General features: G+C 37.2%; 2 protein-coding genes across 3 annotated transcripts; one reads left to right on the top strand and one right to left on the bottom strand.

Moving 5' to 3' along the window:
- The first annotated feature begins 1,062 nt into the window (after window positions 1–1,062).
- Window positions 1,063–7,001, top strand: LOC126590871 (transcription factor E2FB-like). 2 transcript variants are annotated; one of them, XM_050256388.1, is made up of 14 exons: window positions 1,063–1,548; window positions 3,339–3,528; window positions 3,697–3,756; window positions 3,889–3,974; window positions 4,051–4,139; window positions 4,268–4,322; window positions 4,858–4,910; window positions 5,045–5,095; window positions 5,231–5,279; window positions 5,396–5,461; window positions 5,550–5,626; window positions 5,746–5,968; window positions 6,183–6,249; window positions 6,369–7,001. In XM_050256388.1, exons 1-14 carry the CDS (start codon window positions 1,357–1,359, stop codon window positions 6,503–6,505), a joined length of 1,395 nt encoding a protein of 464 aa, XP_050112345.1. In that variant the 5' UTR covers window positions 1,063–1,356; the 3' UTR covers window positions 6,506–7,001. The 2 variants fall into 2 exon arrangements, with proteins under 2 accessions (XP_050112345.1, XP_050112343.1); XM_050256386.1 differs by having other exon boundaries at window positions 3,336–3,528.
- Window positions 7,002–7,003: 2 nt separating this feature from the next.
- Window positions 7,004–8,601, bottom strand: LOC126590872 (uncharacterized). Its single transcript, XM_050256389.1, has 3 exons — window positions 8,220–8,601; window positions 7,435–7,623; window positions 7,004–7,329 (listed from the first exon to the last, which is right to left on the bottom strand). Exons 1-3 carry the CDS (start codon window positions 8,451–8,453, stop codon window positions 7,171–7,173), a joined length of 582 nt encoding a protein of 193 aa, XP_050112346.1. The 5' UTR covers window positions 8,454–8,601; the 3' UTR covers window positions 7,004–7,170.
- Between the last annotated feature and the right edge of the window lie 11,786 nt (window positions 8,602–20,387).

Raw genomic sequence — 20,387 nt, 5'->3', positions numbered from 1 at the left:
AAATTAGTCAAATAGGCCTACAATAGGTATCAAGTAATTTAAAAATACCAACCAAATTAAAAAAAAATTATAATAATTAATTTACAAGTGCGAAAAATGTGAAAAGAATATACAAGGGCTCGTGATCGCATCCTCTACTTTATGAGTATGGGTACATCGTTGCTAGAATTTTAAAACCGTACAAACCCTCATATATAGTATTTCTATGGGAGTGTTAAGCACATACAAACTTGCAAGGTTCCCCAACCTTGAAATGCAACTTATTTCATTTTCCATATCCTTGAGCATTTGGTATTTTATAGTAATGTACTAATGTTTTTTCATTAGGCTCTTATTTTGGATTATATAATACTTGAAAGACAATTTTTTTTTAATGTTTTAGAATAATATTTATGTGACAATGTGGTATGCATATACTAATTTAGTATTATGTTTTTTATTTATTTTTGGTCAAATTATGTTTTTCATTTTCATTATTTATTGATTAAAAATATTTTTTCTTTAACGAGTAACGGGCCGAGTTATATTATCTGATAATATAAACGGGTCGATTTCGAATCGGGTCATATTACCCTCTTACTTTTAACAGATGTTACACGATACGATCCGTTAAGATATTGGGTATACACGAAAATGACACGAACATGAAAAATACGATACTAATGTCAAGTCTAAATAGATTAAAAAAAAGGGAACTTTAATGAAATGCTTCTGGTATTATTCACTTTAACGAAAAAACACATTTTTACACTAAAAACTTAATTTTGATACTATTCACTTTATCATTTAGTTTAACTTTACCGTTAAAATTTAAAATTTTCAAATTTTTTTCATTAGTTTTCTTTAAAAAAAATTTAGAAAATATAATGGTGGGAGACTGTGGTCCCAATTCAATCGGTTAGACAGGTACCAATATTTCTGTCAAATCTAATCATTCAGTAAACATGATAACGATTGAATATTCTATTTATCTAAGATAATAAGTAAACAGTAAATAAATAATTAGGAAAAAGGTAATTGCTTCCCTCCATATCTTATATCTGAACCAAATTCCCTCCTTCTTTCCTTTCCCTCGTTTTCTGCTCTCCCCCTCTCTCCTCCCTCCCGCTTTTTTATTTTTCCCAAACCCACCCACCACAACCACCACCACCACCACCGCCGCCAGATCTCACCATCTCACCCACCACTCGCCCCACCACCTCCTCAACTCTCCCTCCAATTTCAATTCCCTTTCCGTTTTCTTTCAATTCCCTCCCAATTCTCCCGATCCCGCCTTTTTTCTCTTTCACCCACTCCCGCCCCCCCCCCCCCCCCAAAAAAAAACCCTCAAAACCCACAATCGGATCGGGTCGCTGGATGTCTGGCTCTCAGCCTCCGAACCTGCCGGTGCAACCGCTAGAACCGACCATGCAGCAGCCCCCGAAGCGGCAGCTCCCCTTCTCCTCCATGAAACCGCCGTTTTCAGCTGCTGCAGACTATCACGGCTTCCTTCCCGACCCCCGCCAATCCACTGATCAAGAAACCTACGGCATAACCGTTAAGCCCCCAGTGAGTTGTTGTCTTTTTATATATTTATTGTTATTTATTTATGATTTTTTGGACTAGTTTGTTGGAGATCTGCTTAATTAGTGAGTGTGATTACTAATTAGGGGTTTTAGTTTGCTGAAATTAATGATTGGAACTAGTTCTAATGCTTTGGATTTGTTCAAATTGTTTGTTTTGACTGGGTTATCATGTTAGTAATTGGGATTTTAGGTGGAATTCTAAATGCTCTTAGTATGATTGCGGTTGGGGAATATCTAAGGCAGATTTTGTTGGAAAATGAAAAGGCGCATTCGGTTTTTTTATAGTTATGTGTAAATAAAGATTAGGCAAGGGTGGTGATATTATGTTACAATCTACAAATTGCGATCCTATTATGCAATAACCCCTTTACTTTAACTAGTTGACTTGTGTTTGCGTGACGAGTGCATCAATTTACTGTAAATAAAGTTCTTGACAAAACACTTATCGAGCATTTCTCAAGGAACCACTAAAGTTCTCCACTGACCCCATAAATCATGGTTGCTCATTTATTCCAAACACTATAAAATGTATTTTTGACACTGCCAAAAGCAATTCGAAAGACCTCCAAATGCATTTTTCATTTTTGTGTTGTATATTTCCCCTTGATGCATTAAAACCAACGAACAAGAATGATAGCATTGGTAATTGAAGTAATGTCTGCTGCATACATGTATATATCTATACACACCCAAAAGTGAAAAAGAAAACTTTAAAATCTGTTTGTCTCATTGGCTTTCTTGGATTTGGTATTTGTTAGACCAATCTCTCCAAACTATGCTGAACAACGTTACAAATGGCAGGGGATGACTGAATGAAATACTACATATCAACCTCTAAATTACTATATGTTGCTAATGTCCCCGTCTCTATCTGTTATAGCAACAGTAAGAACCATAACTGAAGGTGTGGTTTTATCTACAAAAGAAGATAATGGATCGTTTGGGAACACTCACTCTCTCTCTCTCTCTCTCTCTGGTATCTGTTCCTCTCGGAGGCTTTTAAGTTAATTCTTCATGAAGGGCCCTGTACATATCTTGGGGCATGCTTCTTAAGGATACCAATACAGTTAAATTCTTGTTGTTGCACTGGTTGTTTGTCTCATGATTCTTTTTTTCTTTTTTTAGTTATGATCAACCTCTGTGTTTACTGCATTCGAGTGTGAACAGCACGTACAAATGTTATTCCAAAAATAAAGTTTGCATGTTTCTTGATATGGGGTGTATATCATAATTAGTAATTATTTATTTTTCACTTCTTGGCCCGACTTACCTTCTGGGAGTTGCCTTTCAATGCGAGTGGTTATACTGCTTAGGATTTTGTGCGTTCTGCATTACTTATGCAGTATAGAAAATTTGGTTCTTACTACAAATTTTCAAATACCGTTGTTTTCTATAGAGGAAATTTGTAAAATGTAATTTATCGAAGATATGATTTAGGAAATAAGAGAATGAATAACAATTGGTTTTCCCTTAATGGCAATGGTGTTTATTTCTTTGCTGTGGTTATGTAGAGGTTAGAATGCTCTAGAGATTAGACTGGATCTGTAGAACTTTGATTTTATGATTCCTTGAGTTTATAATTTGTGGTGTTGTCCCCTCGAAACTTAAGTTGTTTTAAATGTTTTGTTAACATCTAATGTATTTGCATGCTTGTAATAATCATTCTCTTCGTAGATTAGTGGCATTGTTTTCATGTTGTAATCATTTATGTGATATTGTTTGTTCATTGGTGCTAATTTTGTGTTTTGGAAAAACTGAACGGTGGATTAGCAGCTAAAAAGGAAGAGTGACGCAGTAGATTGCGAAGCTGAGTCTACCGATAGGACAACTGCTCCTGGATACACTGAAGTAGCTAACAGCCCCCTCCAGACTCCTGTGGCAACCAAGGTTGGAAAGGCAAACAAAGCATCAAGGCTTACAAAGTGCAGCAAATCTGGACCGCAGACTCCAGCTTCCAATGTGGGTGAGTGTTACTAATAATAAATTTTGCCAAGCCACTTATTCTGAGGAAAATTTGAATTGACTTAGAAGAATGGATTAATTGTTAGGTGAAGAATGAATTACTCGATGCTACAATAATTTACTAGAGTTGCTTAGTCTGTCACTAGCATTTAATCTGTATGATTGACAGGTTCTCCTTCTGGTGCTAATGTTACTCCAGCCGGTCCATGTCGTTTTGACAGCTCCCTAGGTAACAGAACAATTTATATGTTTTTGTTAACTGATTTTCAGTTAGTTATTTAGGTTCTTCATGAGAAAATTAAGTTATAATTTTCATTAGTCATTTAGTATTATAAGGAAATTGCCTATTGTCTCCATACAGGTCTCTTAACAAAGAAGTTTATCAATCTGATCAAACATGCGGAAGATGGTATTCTAGATCTCAATAAAGCTGCTGATACCTTGGAGGTGACTACTTGCCTTTCTGTTGTAATGTATCCTGTGTAAATATAGTCTGTTAATGACAAGTGTTCTTTTCCTTTAGGTCCAAAAGAGGCGGATATATGATATAACAAATGTTCTTGAAGGAATTGGTCTCATAGAAAAGAAGCTCAAAAATAGAATTCAGTGGAAGTAAGGGATTCTTAGCCTTGTTTCCTGAAATTAAACAGCTTTTTTCTTTCCACTTTTTACTAAGCTGTAAAAATTCAATTATCCACTGTGCATTAGAAGTTACTTAAACTGAGTGATTGGTTGCTTAGGGGACTTGATGTCTCGAGGACAGGAGATGCAGATGAAAATTATCCTAGTTTACAGGTATGGGAAGAAGTGAACTTTTTTATTGGCATGCTCATACTTCGATCACTCAGTCTTGGGTCAACTTTTGACACTTTATCTTTGTTTGCTTAGTAGTACTCATGCTGTTTGTGTTTGTATTTGTGTTCATGTTTTTTCGATTCCCAAGTCCAGTGTAATGAATTCAAATATGAATGATTGATATGGCAAAGCAGGATTTGTGTTTGTGACTAGAAACAGTTTGCTAGGATTTTGTTTATTTGAGCTTGCTAGATTTCAGCCCACATCTGTCCAGTTCCAATTTGGTGTAATGTATTTTAATTTAATGACTGGCATGAAAAGGCAAGATTTGTTTTCTTGACTGGAAAAAGTTTTCTAAGGCTTTTGGTTGGTGTGCTTGCTAATTACTGTAATGGTGTTGGTGGATAAGATTCGCGTTGTTGGGTCATACATCAAATCTTCCAACTGTTCATTGAAAGTAGTAGCAAAAATAATCTTTGCGTATCTCTGAAGTAAAGATATGGCCTCATTCACAGTATTTTATAATTGGTCTCAGGCACAAGTTGAAAACCTATCTACTGAGGAGCGCAGATTAGATCAGCAAATAAGGTTACTTAGCTGATGTTGCTTTTTCTTCTGTTATTATTATTTTTATTATTTCTATTGCTTTTATTACTTTTAGTGTTATTATTATTCTGTTGTTGGTGAACTCTGGGTTGTACTGGGGCTATTAAATTGTCCAGAGAAATGCAGGAAAGGTTGAGGGACCTGAGCGACGATGAAAGCAATAAGAAGTAAAAGTCTTATCCTTTTATGTTCACCAATATTCAGTTACTTTTCATGGAAGGTCAACTGTGGCTAGTTTCAACTGTCCAGTCTAATGCAATCCATGCACACACTTATCTCAATTTGCCTTTTTCCTTTGGTAGATGGCTTTTTGTCACTGAAGAAGATATTAAGGGCTTACCTTCCTTGCAGGTAAAATTTTGATGTTTGCTATTCTCATCAATGCAACTGTCCACATTCTGTATTTTTTAACAAAACGTTTTCATTTGTGCTGTTAAACTGAATCTACAATTTATTTTTTCTGTCAGAATGAAACCTTAATAGCAATTAAAGCTCCACACGGCACCACTCTTGAAGTCCCAGATCCTGACGAGGTAGAGTTCAGGGCAAAATGGTACATAAAATTTCTCTACTGGCTTGCATATCATTATTATTCAATCAAACTTTTCTTTCATGTAATAGGTCGTTGACTATCCCCAAAGGAGATACAGGATGGTTTTGAGGAGCACAATGGGTCCTATAGATGTTTACCTTGTCAGGTATTGTTGCTTCATGGTCCATTATCATTACTTTATGAACACCAATGAATGTTTTCTCCTGCTTGCAACGTCAAAAATCACGATGAATTTTAGTGATCTCTCTTGCTCTCTCGTTGTAGTCAATTTGAGGAGAAGTTTGAGGAGATTAATGGTGTCGAAGTACCTACAAACATCCCTTCAACGTCAGGGGCTAACGAAAACCCAGCTACAACAATGTTTGCAGAGGATAGAGGGAAGGATGTTGAAATGCAGGTACCAGATGATCATAGAATGTCTGCTGATCCTACTGCTGCCCAGGACTTTACTAGTGGGATTATGAAGATTGTTCCCTCAGATGTTGATGTAAGTTTGGCTTCTTAATTGATTTTACCACTGCCTATTTGAAAGATGCAATATGCTACAAAAATTTCTTAAGTTCAATAAAATTTTACAAAATATGGCAACCAGAAATATCATTTACAATGAAGCGGTGCAACATGTTTAGATGACTTTTGCTGTACTGGCAAGAGAATAACTTTTACTTATAGCGTGTCAACTGTTTCGGTTACCTTTACAGAGTGATGCAGATTACTGGCTTTTATCAGATGCTGATATTAGTATCACAGACATGTGGAGAACGGAACGTATCCTTGTGCCGAAAGATGTTACATTTATTTTCACTTAGTTTTCTTTGAGTTTATACTTGACTGGTAAAAAATATCTTTGAAGTGAATACTGAATTTCTTGACCAAATCAACTACAGCTGGGGTTGTATGGAATGATTTGGGTGCACTTGATCAAGAATATCCGTTGGTTAATGCCAGCTCACCACGTCCCCAAACTCCACCGTCTAGCTTAATTGAAGTACCTTCCACTACCAGCAACCCTACGAAGACTTGAAGCCTGGAAGTGATTCGTTAAATGAATCTAATTGCAGATGCAGACTTGTTTTTTGGGAGCCTATGATGTCCAACCATCTCCTGTATTTGTTTCACCGTGGAGGTTGGGTTGAAGGTTCTGGAAGCTGCCCAAGTATTCCAGGAAGATCCATCGAAGGACCAAGGAACAACGTAACGGTAGGTGGAGGTAGCTGTTTTGTTGTACATTTATGTAATATACATCTCTGACGTAGTGGCAAATATGAGGTTAAAATTGTTAGTACATCCTTGTATGTTATTAGAATCAGCAGGCTTTTGTTGGAGTAACCAGAGTGAAGAAGTCAAGAAAGTCTGAATATCGTCGAATAGAGAATATGTTAGTATAATCGCCTCGTTCTGTTTTCAATCATACTGATGCCGAATTGCTTCATGACGGTTCGGTTTCAACTCAAGGGTATGGTCCCTTACTCTCTGTAAATTTAAGCTTTGAATTACTCAAGTGTAGCTTGTTCATGCGATGTTGAAGATCCCCAAAATCCAGGCAGTTGTTTTATATGATTATTCCCAGGAGTTTGATTCGTGCCCTTCCCTAAACAAACACGAAAACTAAAGAAGTTGTACGGTTGATTTTACAAACAAGGGATTTAAGGGCGAAAATCTGGTTTATACAGTATGTAAACACAGGAGCTAATCCTCCTTCTCAACTTTCTTTCCGATCCATCGGGCGACAATGGGAGTGAGAGCTACTGTCGGAGGAAACCTAATTGGGGACGCGGCCTTGTGCGCAGCATATGCCAAAGCAAACGTCCCAACCCTCTCTCCGGTCTCACTGCCGGAAATTCCCACCTGAAAAAAATAACACAGAGAATGAAGGGACGCTCTTCAACATATATTACGTGACATATAAAACGAGTCAAGTTTGCATTGAGTTGATACGATGATCGGTTGCACCTTTTGCAGCAAAGCCTGGACATCGACGCCGGCGCTGATGAGTGCGTAACATAAGGAAAACGAGATTAAAGAGAGAATAATGGATGTGGCTAAGTATGCCCCTCCATATTTTGCTAGCAGCTTCTTGGCTTCATCTCCCTTTGACTTCTTCTCTTCTCCTTCCTTTCCTTCCTCTCTTGAGCTGAATATCTGCATTTTCCCATGACATTATGGTTCAATCCAAAACTTCACCACTACTCAAACTAGCGCAAGATTGAATTGACGAAATATTATTTTTACTTATTTTTTCAATCTAATAAATATAAAGCCGAACTAGCCATTAAGCTTAACCTATCCCCTAACTTTGGGCAGAGCCACTAAGAGACCAGGGTGGTTCCAGGCCCATTCTGACCACTGTGTAAGAAATTTGTAGCGGCATCAAGCCTGCAATTATAGAACCGTGAGATATGAGAAGCAGATGAATTGTCCTTGTGAAGAAGTTGAGTCCAACGACGTCGTATCTTATATTTTTCTACCATTTTTGTTTGTTTTGTCTTTATGGTTTAGTAAAAAACTCAGGAATGAGGTTTAAAACAAAAAAAAATCTGGCTCTGTCACTGGCGTAACCCTTGTGTAGCCTCACCTCCCCTCAGAAAACGCATGGGTCAGATGGGTGAGCAGAAACAGACTCTATAAACTCATCATTCGAAACTTACTTTCCTTTAATTCGATTACATAACAATAGACAAGGAAACTTGAAGTCTATCAAAAGTATGACAGAAAATAAATTGCTTGGAGATGAATACCTTCCACAGACCGGCTTCGAGGCCGTACTTTTTAGTAACTTCGTCAGCTGAATCAGCAGATGGGGTTTTTGTTTCCTCAGTTTTCTCCTTGAGGGCTCTGACTCCGAAACGTTTCGAGTAAGATTTGGACTTGGATGCTTCAACTGATGATGGACAGCAGCAAAATCTTGAACTTCCATTGTTGTTGAAGAAAGAAGCAGAGGGAAGACAAGGGGAGACCAGAGCTGATGCCATTTTTCTGCCAACTAAAATTTAAAGTATTGTCTATCTAATCAAACATCGTTCAGTGTTTAGTTATGTTTTGAGTAGGAAAATAAATGGCTCAGAAATTTCTGAATGGGATGCAGGAAGCTACTACATGAGGCTATGAGACAGTACAAGTCGCTCTTTTTTTATCCCTTCCAGATTTTGTCAATGCACACATTTGGGGACTGTGCAGTGGGCTTTGAACTTGTAGGCTTGCTTGAGAACCAAAACAAAAGACAGAGAGATAATGGATCTCATAGTGCAGAGCCCATAAGATCTTGGTCCATCTATATGGGTGAAAAATTGAGACAAAATTGCAATGTGCCTGTGAGATGGAATTTATGGCCCTCTTTTAGGCATATACAAAATTGGTCTCATGTGTTATGAATATTATTTATTATGTGATTGCCTAAGTTCTAATTTAGATTTGGATGTTAGATTACCCATTTTTGAGCCTACATTGAAATCTAGCCCAACAAAATACTGAAACTTATATTAATACCAAAGAAACTAATAATACTGATCAAACAAGCGAAGTTGCTTTGATACGTTATGGCCTAGACTATGCTGGTGCCTCTGCTATCCTACACAGCCTAAGTGGGGCTTTGGTCCAATTTGGACCACCAATGATTTGAGCGCCTGATTTATTTTAGGCAATATTAGGTGGGCTTATTCTTCTTCCGTTTCTTCCTTGTTGGCCCCTAATCCAGCAATGAAAATTATCAATTTATTAATCATTATAATTAGACCCTGAAGGCCAAGATGCATATATTTGTTGTATTTGTTGTACATGGTCTTCAAATGAAGGCATATGCATGATGCACGAGTACCTCGTTATAGAGGATCCACGAGCTTTGTGGATCGCTTTGGCAGATCATTTTGATCACTAAAGAGATATATTCTTGACTGAAGCAAGACATGACTAGTAACATTACGCTTCCAAGACTTTAAGTCTGTGAGCGAATACAATTATGAAGTTTGTCGAATCAAATCACTTTTGAAGTTCTGTAACAAGGACTCGACCGAACAGGATCTCTTGAAGAAGACTTATTCGACCTTCCATACCACTAATATTGTCATGCATTAACAATATAGGGCAAATAAGAACACCAAATTTTCATATTTGATCTCTATCTTACTTTTTATTGAAAAACAGAACTAGCTATGATGCAAAATCACCATGCTAGACCTAATGACTTGACCGTTGTACCTGAATCGCCATTCCAGGCGTGGTAGGCATGGTAGAAGCCGAAAGCTCAAGGTCAATAGAGTTAAGGCCAATTTTAGGAGGAAACAGGGCCCATAAGCGCCACAACCTCTCTCCCAAAACCTAAAACTTCAGAATAAAGGCAAAACACATAACACCATGGATACATATATGTGTTATAGATGTGGTTTGAAGAACCATGTATGTCGATCTCCTGCTACGGTCCTAGCTAAGTATCATTTACGTCGTCAAAAGTTTGGAACAAATTTCGCTCAAGCGTTGGAACCTGAAGATACGAAGATAAAGGTTTCTTACTTTGAGGAAGCATCAACTCCGATTGAAGAATAGATTCTTAGACATGGGTTTAAATACACCATCTGGGCCGAATTCACCATGTTGGCCGAACCCCCTTTTAATTTATTGGTTTAAGTTTGGAATAACTTGCTTTATTTCGACTATTTGTTTGGTGTTTGTTTTAATTTTTGGATATTGAATTTATGGATTTTTTTCTCGAATGATTAATTGAATGAATGAAAATTTTCAAAGTTTCTAATACTTGTGACCAATTCAAGTAATTTATTTCTAGGTATGACAATTGAGGAAGTTAATTGTTTGGCAAATAGTGCAACCATGCACACCATTTTTCATGAACGCATCTATTTTACTACCTAAAATATCACCTCTTACAACCCTTTCAGGCCCTTCTAACCTGATTGAGGGATATGACCCTGCCCGTATAATGTTGTCCAATAGTACTAAAGTGACCATTCAAGAGGCTTTTTATTCTCCACATTCCGGAAAAACACCGTTCAACTTTAAAGACATTTGAGATAATATTTATTACACTGAAACCTCTGAAGAAAATGGAATTAAGGTTCTTGGCATCACTTCCTACGAATATGAACATAAGCGTATTCTAGAGAAGATGGAGTGTCTCCCGAATGGATTGTACACTACAACCATTCGCTCCATTCATAGAGAGCCACTAGCCGGCCCTACCTCAGGTATTGCACTTGAAACTTTACTTTGGTATGATCATTTGGGACACCTTGGACGAGCTATAATGCACTGTATCCTCAAAGTTACACACATGCATCCCCTAAACCGACAATTAAGCAAAATCCAAAGGGAATTTATATGTCAAACTTGTTCATTTGGAAAGCTTATCATGTGCCCATCCCATGCGGACCATTTGGATACTTTATGGTATTGGGTGATGGTTCTGCTTGTTGGTCACATGTGTGCCTTTTGACCACTCAAAATGCTGCATTCTCCAAACTTCTAGTTCAAATTTTTAGGCTAAGCATTCACCATCCTAATTATCCGATTAGTCGATTCGATTGGATAAGGTTGAAGAATTCACATAGAAAACATTCGATGGCTATTCCATGTTCATTAGGATTGAAGTTGAGCACCCAGTACCCCATTTTTATACCAAGAACGGCCTCGCAGAAGTGGTTATTAAACACCTTGAATTGATTGCTTGGACTTTGGTCATGTATGCTAAACTTTCGGTATCTGCTTGGGGCCATGCAATACTTTACCTAGCCATGTTAGTCTGCCTAAATCCCAACTCAACCCAACCTTATTCTGCGTTTCAGTTGCCAGTTGGGTACAAGCCCAACGTTTCACATCTGCACATCTTAGGTTGTGCAATCTACGTGCCGATTGGGCCGTCCTTACTTATAAAAATAGGTTTTCGGAGAAAGATGAGAATTTATATCGGTTATGATTCTTTTTCAATCATTTGTGACTTAAAACCTTTGACAAGCAATATCTTTCTCGCTCGTTTGGTGGAATGTGACTTTTATGCAATGTTTTAAAAGGCTCGCCTAGGTGGGAGGGTTGTTGCCTCTGTTTTGATGGAGTAGGCAGAAGGTGTCCCTGGAGCGCGCCGAGGTGGCAGAGGCACGCCTCAAAACGTCCAGGTTTCTTCTTTCTATCATGTTATCTTCTCTCTGTTTTATTTATTTTCTCTCCCGCTTGACCTTCGAGTCTTCGACAAAGCACAGTCACCGCCAACTTCAAGCAGCAGTTGCTGCCATCTTTCGAGCAGCACCGCCATCACCTTACCGCAACAACACCGTCGTTAGCACGCCCACAAATCCTTAACTTCTTAGGTGAGGGTTTCTGAAATTGTGATTTTGATTTTTTTTTTTTTTTTTTTTTTTTTGTATAGTTTGTGTATGCTCTACTGCTGTGCGTTTTTCCACAAAGCACATATGCCGAACAAACCAGTCGCCAAAAACTTGAATGATTACTTTGTTGTGAAAGATTGGGTATTGCAACCAATTATGGATATTATCCTTTGGCAATCGTGGTATTGGGTTTTTGAGGATTAGTAGTTTAGATCATAGATTTAATTGTACTACTAAAAAATAAAACAGTGTTGGTGTTACTCACAATCCACATATTGTTAAGGCATTGAATGTTTATTGTTTATTCAAAATTGATTAATTATATGCATTGAATGTTCATTGTTTAGGCATTGAAGAATATGGTTTCTTCTAAGAAAGATTTTGCATGGTAATGGATAAAAGATTTTGATCCTATTACCAAACACTTCTATTGTGGTTATTGTAAGCACAAATGCACGGGTTCAATTTCTAGATTCATACATCACTTGGGTGGTGTAAGTTTGGGAGGAATGATTAGTTTTAAAAAGCGTCCCACCCAATCTAAAGACACAGTGCTTTGCTAATGTTTAGAAGCTAAAGAAAAGAAGGAAGCTAGCCATGAGTTGTCTTGTGGTGGCAGTGAAGAAAGTGAAATTGTGGATATGAACTCAAGGACACAATATGGCACAATATGTAAGTAGTGGGAATGGGAGTGAAAGTGTCACACCTTCACAACAAACCTGTTCTTTTATACCACCTAGTAAGGGGGACAAATTGATAGGTATGTTTTATCGGAAGCTCGTCAGTTCCTTCCAAGTAATTGATGTGTTAAGTGAGCAAGATTGTGAACACATACTAATTAACTGCTTAAGTGATACATGTAGCATGTAGTTATGTGAGATATCTGGCACACTATAAATAGCTTTGAACACAAGATGTTTTTAACTGAAAAAAAAAACCCACCCCTGGGTTAAAAAATCGAGGACTCTTCACCGAGGCCAACCCATTAGTATAATCAAGGTTCTTACAAAGTACCGTGCAAAGCTCAATTTCTAGATCCCTATCTATGGAGCAACTTTATCTTTGTACAACCTTGCCTCATACAAGATGGATTCCTTCGGTCTTCACGAAATGGCAGCTCCTCTTGAGCTTTTCACCTTGTGGCACCGAGACCAGTACACGAACTATGCATATGATGATATGGCAATGATATGCAGATATGGATTCAAATGTCTAGTCAGTTTCTCCAGTCAAATATTTAGAGGAAGAAACTGACGAGAATCCTAAAATGGGTTAGTTTTAAATATTTGAAACTAGAAACACTTGACCACAAATTTAATGCAAAACCAAAGACAATGCAACCCTATTCTTCAATGATTGAGTGTTTAATGCATGAAAGAAGCTTTTGCAACTAGACTTTCATAAATGAAGAACAAAGAGGAAGGTGATGACTTAATACATTTTTCTCTCATTCTTTCTGTAGGACTATGATATGAAAACCTGAAGAAAACAAATGAACCAGCTAGGGATCTTAACCCTAAAAGCTTTGGTTCATTTTTCAACCCATATGACACGTGTCAAGCTTCAAAACGATCTGAAAATATCAAGGGTGAAAAATAGACATTTGCCAGAAAGCTGTTAGTTAGCCTTATGCAGGCAGGTCTTAAATTACGTGCCCAGCTTGCTGGAAATCCGTGTGCACGGCTGACTAGACAACTAAGCTAGTCAGAATGAAACAGGAATGTAGACATGAAATGCACATGCATGAATAAACCTTTTGAAGTGAGTTGTGCCACATTCTTGAACATTTCTTCCCAGTAGGTATAGCCCATAAATAGAGAAAAGCCTAAAGCTAGATTGAGCATGTGGTACACTTACAATGTTGACAAGAAAAGCCAAACCTAAAAGCCAAGACTTCACAATCTCCCCATTTGGCTTTCCTTGAGAAAATATCCCAAATGTAAAGCTAATTTCACTCACCCACACTCAAGAAATGAATGAAGGAGCGGATCCTGCAAAACAACAAATCTTGACAAGAACAAGTGAAATTTATCATGGGTGACCAACTTGCAAGGTAATAAAACCCAATTGAAAATTTTCTCCCACACTTTGTCACAGTAAGACAAGGACAAGGTAGAATATCCCATGCAATTTTCAAATTTGTAGCAAATTACAATGCAAGAACAACAAAATCACAACAGATAAGGAATGAGCACTATATCATATGAGCATGTCAAAGCAAAGTGAAGCAACAAGTAAGCACATGTTAGTGATCTAACTCCCTCAGAAAGGGTGCAAGCAATAATATTGAACTCCACTAGAATTGATGCTCTTCATGTAAACACACTCCCCCATAATTCTAAAACATGACTTCACTTATCTGACAAGGGACAGTGAATCAACAGAAAATAGAGATGTCCATTGACAACTAAATTTGAGCATAGGCATAGACAAATGTACCTAAACTACTGAAGACAGCTCATTAAGATGATAGAGATCAAGATAAAATTTGAATCTTTGCACCAATAAACTACAGCTAAAGCACAAGCCATGAAATAGATCAGAAAAAGTAGGTTAAATATCGATGCTTCCAAGAGATGTTGATAAGACAAGTGTTTGACAAAATAATATGCAATGCAATTCTCAAGAGACAACTCTTCAAGGGCATGCAAAGATAGTAATACTGAGATGAACACTTGCTCATGATGCAACTATGATATGACAAGGTAAGGGAATAGGATTAGTGATAACCATCTTGAAATCATAGAACCAAGCACATAATCTCAAAAGCATTTCCAAAGTTAATCAAGCTTTTAATAATCCATTGACTTTAAGAAACAACAACGCTTCCGACATAATATGGACAATGGACAAGACTCGCAAAAGGCAAGACATAAACCTTGGAAGAAAAGCTAATTTTGGTGAAGAAGGTCGAATGAGGCATCAATTTGAGAAATGCCAAGGTCATTTGAATGAAGGTGAAATTTTGATGAATCAGCATTGATATTTCAGAGAATTTAATACATGGCCTACAGAAGAGGATCTTGAAGCACTACTCATGGCATTGCATGGAAGGCCAAAATGAAGGGATTTTCCCATTTGATAATATATACTTTCTTTTGAAGACATCCCTTTCATATAACACTCTCCCATTTGAAATTTTGATTTGATTTTAGGGAGAGGACAAAAAGAAGAGAATTGACACATGATCCAGACTATAGAGTAAGTAAAGTCACTACCACTCAATTAGGACCAAAACAACATTAAATTCAAAAACACCTCTAGATTTGGATGATTGGAAAAATGAATTTTCAGAGACCATCTGAGAGAATAGGGAGAACCTTTAACATCACAACGAAAAGTTATCTAAGGCTAATCTACATAATACTAACAATGTATGATAGATAAGGAAAGCCTACAAAGAGCAAAATGAAATTATCTGAGGAGATAATTGACTACACAAAAACATGCACAAAGACTAAACAAAATATTCAACTCTTGGAAGCAAGGCTATACAACCTATTCAATTCATATCGCAAAGACCAATAGACCATTGAAGATCTTCATACCTTCAATTATCTAGGGCTTTAGTGAAGATTTCAGCTAGCTATTTTTTAGTTGGCACAAAGGTTAAGGTAAGAATTGTACCTTCCACAAGATCGCTAATGAAATGATGCCTTATATCAATATATTTGGTTCTTGAATGTTGGACATGGTTCTTGAAAATATCAATAGCACTCATATTATCACAATAAACAAGAAAAGAGGATTCAGGTATACCATAGTCACTGAGCATTTGCGTCATCCACATCAATTGAGTGCAACAGCTATCAGCTATAACATATTCAGCCTCAATTGTAGACAAGGAGACACATTTTTGCTTCTTGTTGTGCCAAGCCACCAGATTGTTTCCAACATAGAAAGCTCCCTCAGAGGTACTCTTTCGATCATCAATGCACCCAGCCCTATCGGCATCATTGTATCCAACCAAGTTTGTGTTAGTGTCATGTGTATATAGTAGTCTAAAATTAGTAGTTCCACCTACATATTTGATAATCCTCTTAACTGCCAATAGGTGAGACTCTTTAGGACAACTTTGAAACAAAGCACACACCCCAACTACAAAGGAAATATCTGGTCTACTTGCAGTCAAATAGAGTAGGCTTCTAATCATGCTCTTATACAAAGTTTGGTAAACATCCTTGCCACTCGAGTCCTTGTGAACTTTGGCACATGTACTCATTGGTGACCTAGCAGCTTTTGATCCTTCAAGACCAAATTTCTTCACCAAATTCTTGGCATACTTGGCTTGAGAGATGAAAATGCCATCATTTTCTTGTTTGACTTAAAGTCCAAGAAAGTAGTTTAGTTCATCAACAAGGCTCATTTCAAACTCACTGGTCATCATGTCAATGAACTGCTTCATAAGAGAATCACAAGTAGAGCCAACAACAATATCATCAACGAACACTTGAGCAATCACAACAAGAGACTTCACCTTCTTTACAAATAGTGTATTGTTAACTGAGCCATGTGTGTAACCATGAGTAAAAAGATAAAAGGATAACATGTCATACTAAGCACGAGGAGCTTGCTTGAGACCATAAAGAGCATTCCTCAGTTTGTACACATCGTTAGGATTATGAGAATCTTCAAACCTTTTAGGTTGTTCAATGTAGACTTCTTCATTAAGATATCCATTAAAGAATGCAGTTTTGACATCCATTTGAAAAAGCTTGAACTTTAAATAGCATGCAATAACACATAGAAGTTTGACAGATTCAAGACGAGCAACATGAGAGAAGGTTTCATCAAAATCAACACCTTCGAGTTGAGAGTATCCTTGACCAACAAGCTTGGCCTTATTTATGATCACATTTCTTGACTCATCATACTTGTTGTTGTAAATTCATTTTGTGCTAATAACATTAATGTTTGATGGACAATCAACAATGGACATACTTCATTCTTCTCAAACTGGTTCAGCTCTTCCTGTATAGCCAAGATCCATTCTTCATTAGTTAAAGCATCTTTAATATTCTTAGGCTCAATTAAGGAGACATAGCAAACATTTGCATATTCATCATCTATTTGTCTTTGAGTTCTAACGCCTTTGTCAATTGGACCCACAAGTTCTTCATCATGATGACTTTTTGCCCACTTTGGTTTATCCTTGAATATGACACGAGAATCTTGCCACATTCTGACCTCTATCCTAATTTCTTTAACATCATTGCTTGATTTACTCTCATTGTCACTTTCTGACACCACGCTTGACTCAACAGAAACATCACTGTTATCCTTAGAGGGAAATAACACATCATCATTTCCAGTTGCCAAAGATGGAGGAAAATTAGTGTCATCAATCTTGACATTTATGGACTCCATGATGGTTTTTTTTTTTTCTCAACTTGTAAACTTTATAAGCCCAACTTGTGTTGGAGTACCCCAAGAAGATTCCCTCATCACTCTTGGTATCAAATTTTGCTAGATGTTCTCGATCATGTATAATGTATAGCAAACACTCCCAAAGACTTTGAAATACTTTACCATTAGCTTCTTACCCCTCCAGAGTTCATGAGGTGTCACTTTAGTGCCCAGTCTGAGAAACACACGATTTGAGATGTAGCTAGCGGTGTTCATGGCATCGGCCCCAAGTTTTTACCGTTAAGTAGCACCCTAGTCATCTCTATCAAAGCACGATTTTTGTTGAGGGGTGATTGGAGCAAAAAATTCATGCTTGATGCCGTTTATTGAATAGAAATAGTCAAAGTGAGCATTCTTAAATTCGGTTCCATGATTAGTTCTGATTCTAACAAGAGCAAGTTGGCTAGATAGAGATTCATTTAACATTACTCTATACATAGTGAGAAACTGTTGAAAGGTATCAGATTTTTTTTTCCTTAAAAAGCATACCCAAGTGAATCTAGAATAGTCATCCACAATTACCAAGATGTACTACTTGCCACCAAAAGATAAGGTCTGAATTGGCCCAACAAGATCCATATGAATCCATTAAGTGGCTTGATTATTCCAATGCCAGTCACTTTCTTATGAGCCACCCTAGATTGCTTTCCTAATTGGAATGATCTGCAAACATAGGAGCTAGAAACAAAAAAAGGTGGCAGTCCCCTCACAACCTCATGTTTGGACAATTTCTTGAGGTCTTTGAAGTTCACATGTCCAAGTCTCTTATGCCACAATACACTAGTTTCATCAATAGTTTATTGCATTTGGAGTATTCAGCAACTTTAGAGACATCAAGAATATAGCAATTGTCTCAAGATCTTGGGAGTACAATCAAGTTTTTTCCATGTTCATCCATAATCCGGCAATTTCTTTTATAGAAGCACACTTCATTAGCCACATTATCACATAACTGGCTAATGCTAATGAGATTTGACTTTAACCTATCAACATAGCTAACATTTTCAAGCTTAGGTAATCCACAAATCTTCACATCACATTTCCTTGTGATTTGAGACTTGTCCCCACTACCAAACACAACACAATCGCTAATAAAAGGAGCAAGAGATGAGAATGCCTCCTTGTCTCCAGTCATGTGGTGAGAGCACCCACTATCAAGATACCACATATTTAGTTTGGTAACTAATAGAGCATTTAGAACAACAAAACAACTGTTTGAGACTTTCTGGACCCATTTGAAGTGGGTCTCTCCCTTTCCATACTGGATGACTGCATAAGTTGAGTAATTCTGTTGACTTTATTGACCAATCAATCCATCTAATTTTTCAAGGTATCATTCTTCCTAGAGTGAAAATTCCTACACTTAAGACGAATGTGGCCCAATTCACCACAGTGATGACATGTGGGAATAAATCTAGATTTTAAGCTTGGATTGACATTAGGTGCCATAGGATGAGATTCTCTCATAAATCTTGATTTGGTACCCAATGAGCTTGAGCCGTTTTCCATGTAGCCAAGGCCACTTTTGTCACTATAAGGTTTCCCAAGACTCAGCATCTTGTTAATTTTTCAGCCTTAATAGTAAGATGAATAACCTTGTCATTTGCCTCATTTAACTCAAGTAGCTGTTTCTGATTAGCCTCATGATACATAACATTATTTGCTTTCAACACATGAATTTGATTCATCAAGTTTTCTTGAGATTCCAGCAATTTTTGAACTTAAGCTTCAAGAGCAGTAATAACATCATCTTTTTCCTCTTTATCATCATAAAGAGATACCTTCTCATTCTGTTCCTCAATGTGTGCCTCAAGAGCAGGTTTTTTTTATTTGCCATGGTAGAAGAAACTTCACTAGGAGACCAATCTCCTTTAGATTTAATCATAGATTCACCATTTACATTTCTTGATGGTGCTTTCCATTCGAGGCTAAGATAGTCAACAACAATTAAGTCCTGAGCTTCCAGAAAGATTTGAAACTTTTCACTCCATGCAACATAATTAGATCCATCAAAGAATGGAGGAATGTTACAAGATGTACCAATATGATCACGGTCCATGGTGAGATTCCACCCAATACCAGTAAATCCCGAAGATCACTCTATATATATATATATCTAGAGCAAGGCTCTGATACCAAATGAAATTGGTACCATTCGGAATATCCTGTATATAAAAATGATAATCTGGTGAACTGACTAGTCAAGCCCCCTAGTTAACTAAGATAGAATTGTTAGTCAATAAATTAAAGATTTAATAACCAATTTCAAATACCAAAAGTTATCCTAGTCAGCAAAACCTTAGTTATTTCCAAGTTATTAATGTGTCAAGTGAGTAAGATTGCGAACACATACTAATTAAATACTCAAGTGATACATGTAGCATGTAGTTATGTGAGATATGTGGCACACTATAAATAACTTTGAACACAAGATGTTTTTTGGCAGAAAAACCCACCTCTGGTTTAAAACACCAGGGACTCTTCACTGAGTCCAATCTACTAGTATAATCAAGGTTTTTACAAAGTACCATGCAAACCTCAATTCCTAGATGAATTCCTTGCCTCACACAAGATGAATTCCTTTAGTCTTCAGGAAGTGGCAACTCCTCTTGAGCTCTTCACCTTGTGGCACCGAGACCAGCACACGTGTTGAAAATTTGCCATAAAGGCAATCATATGATGATACTTTATGGACATTTCACATGTTAAACTAATCTAGTTTGATATAAAGGGCAAAAATTATTTTTTAAAGCCGTCTCATATAAATGTTATATGCTTAAATGATAAGTCCAAAGAATATGTAATTGGGAGAATGTGATATAAAGAAGTTAGATTCATGAGACCATTCTCTTTCATATACATAACCTAAACGTTCCTGATCATAGGATTGCTAATCCGTTAAGATTAGTACGTGCTATGTCTTCTCTTAGAGAGAGTGACTGGTCTTAAGTCATTGTGTGACTGACACCAAGACAAGCATGTAGGTGCTCAATAAAGAATGAGTCCATTGAACGCGATCAACAAAGAGTTTGCATACTCATGTCACTTGAAAACTCATGGTTGAGATAATGCAAAGTAGTCATTTGACCTGAGGCATCATAGTTGTCTTGTGGTTAGATCCTTGATCTTTAACCTTGATCTTTGATTATGTCAAAGTCACACCGTCAAAGG

This window comes from Malus sylvestris, chromosome 11 (genome assembly GCF_916048215.2).
Source record: "Malus sylvestris chromosome 11, drMalSylv7.2, whole genome shotgun sequence".
NCBI classification, from domain to species: domain Eukaryota; kingdom Viridiplantae; phylum Streptophyta; class Magnoliopsida; order Rosales; family Rosaceae; genus Malus; species Malus sylvestris.
The sequence above is the reverse complement of the archived record's forward strand: the minus strand, read 5'-3'. Positions and strand labels throughout refer to the sequence as shown.

Bases quoted from the DNA above. Each gene is read 5' to 3' on its own strand.
- LOC126590871 (XM_050256386.1), top strand. From the start codon at position 1,357: ATGTCTGGCTCTCAGCCTCCGAACCTGCCGGTGCAACCGCTAGAACCG. The intron at 1,549-3,335 runs GTGAGTTGTTGT...ACGGTGGATTAG, and splicing joins GCATAACCGTTAAGCCCCCA to CAGCTAAAAAGGAAGAGTGA. The intron at 5,096-5,230 runs GTAAAAGTCTTA...TTCCTTTGGTAG, and splicing joins GACGATGAAAGCAATAAGAA to ATGGCTTTTTGTCACTGAAG.
- LOC126590872 (XM_050256389.1), bottom strand. From the start codon at position 8,453: ATGGCATCAGCTCTGGTCTCCCCTTGTCTTCCCTCTGCTTCTTTCTTC. The intron at 7,624-8,219 runs GTATTCATCTCC...GGGAAAATGCAG, and splicing joins TCGAAGCCGGTCTGTGGAAG to ATATTCAGCTCAAGAGAGGA. The intron at 7,330-7,434 runs GTGCAACCGATC...TATTTTTTTCAG, and splicing joins TCCAGGCTTTGCTGCAAAAG to GTGGGAATTTCCGGCAGTGA.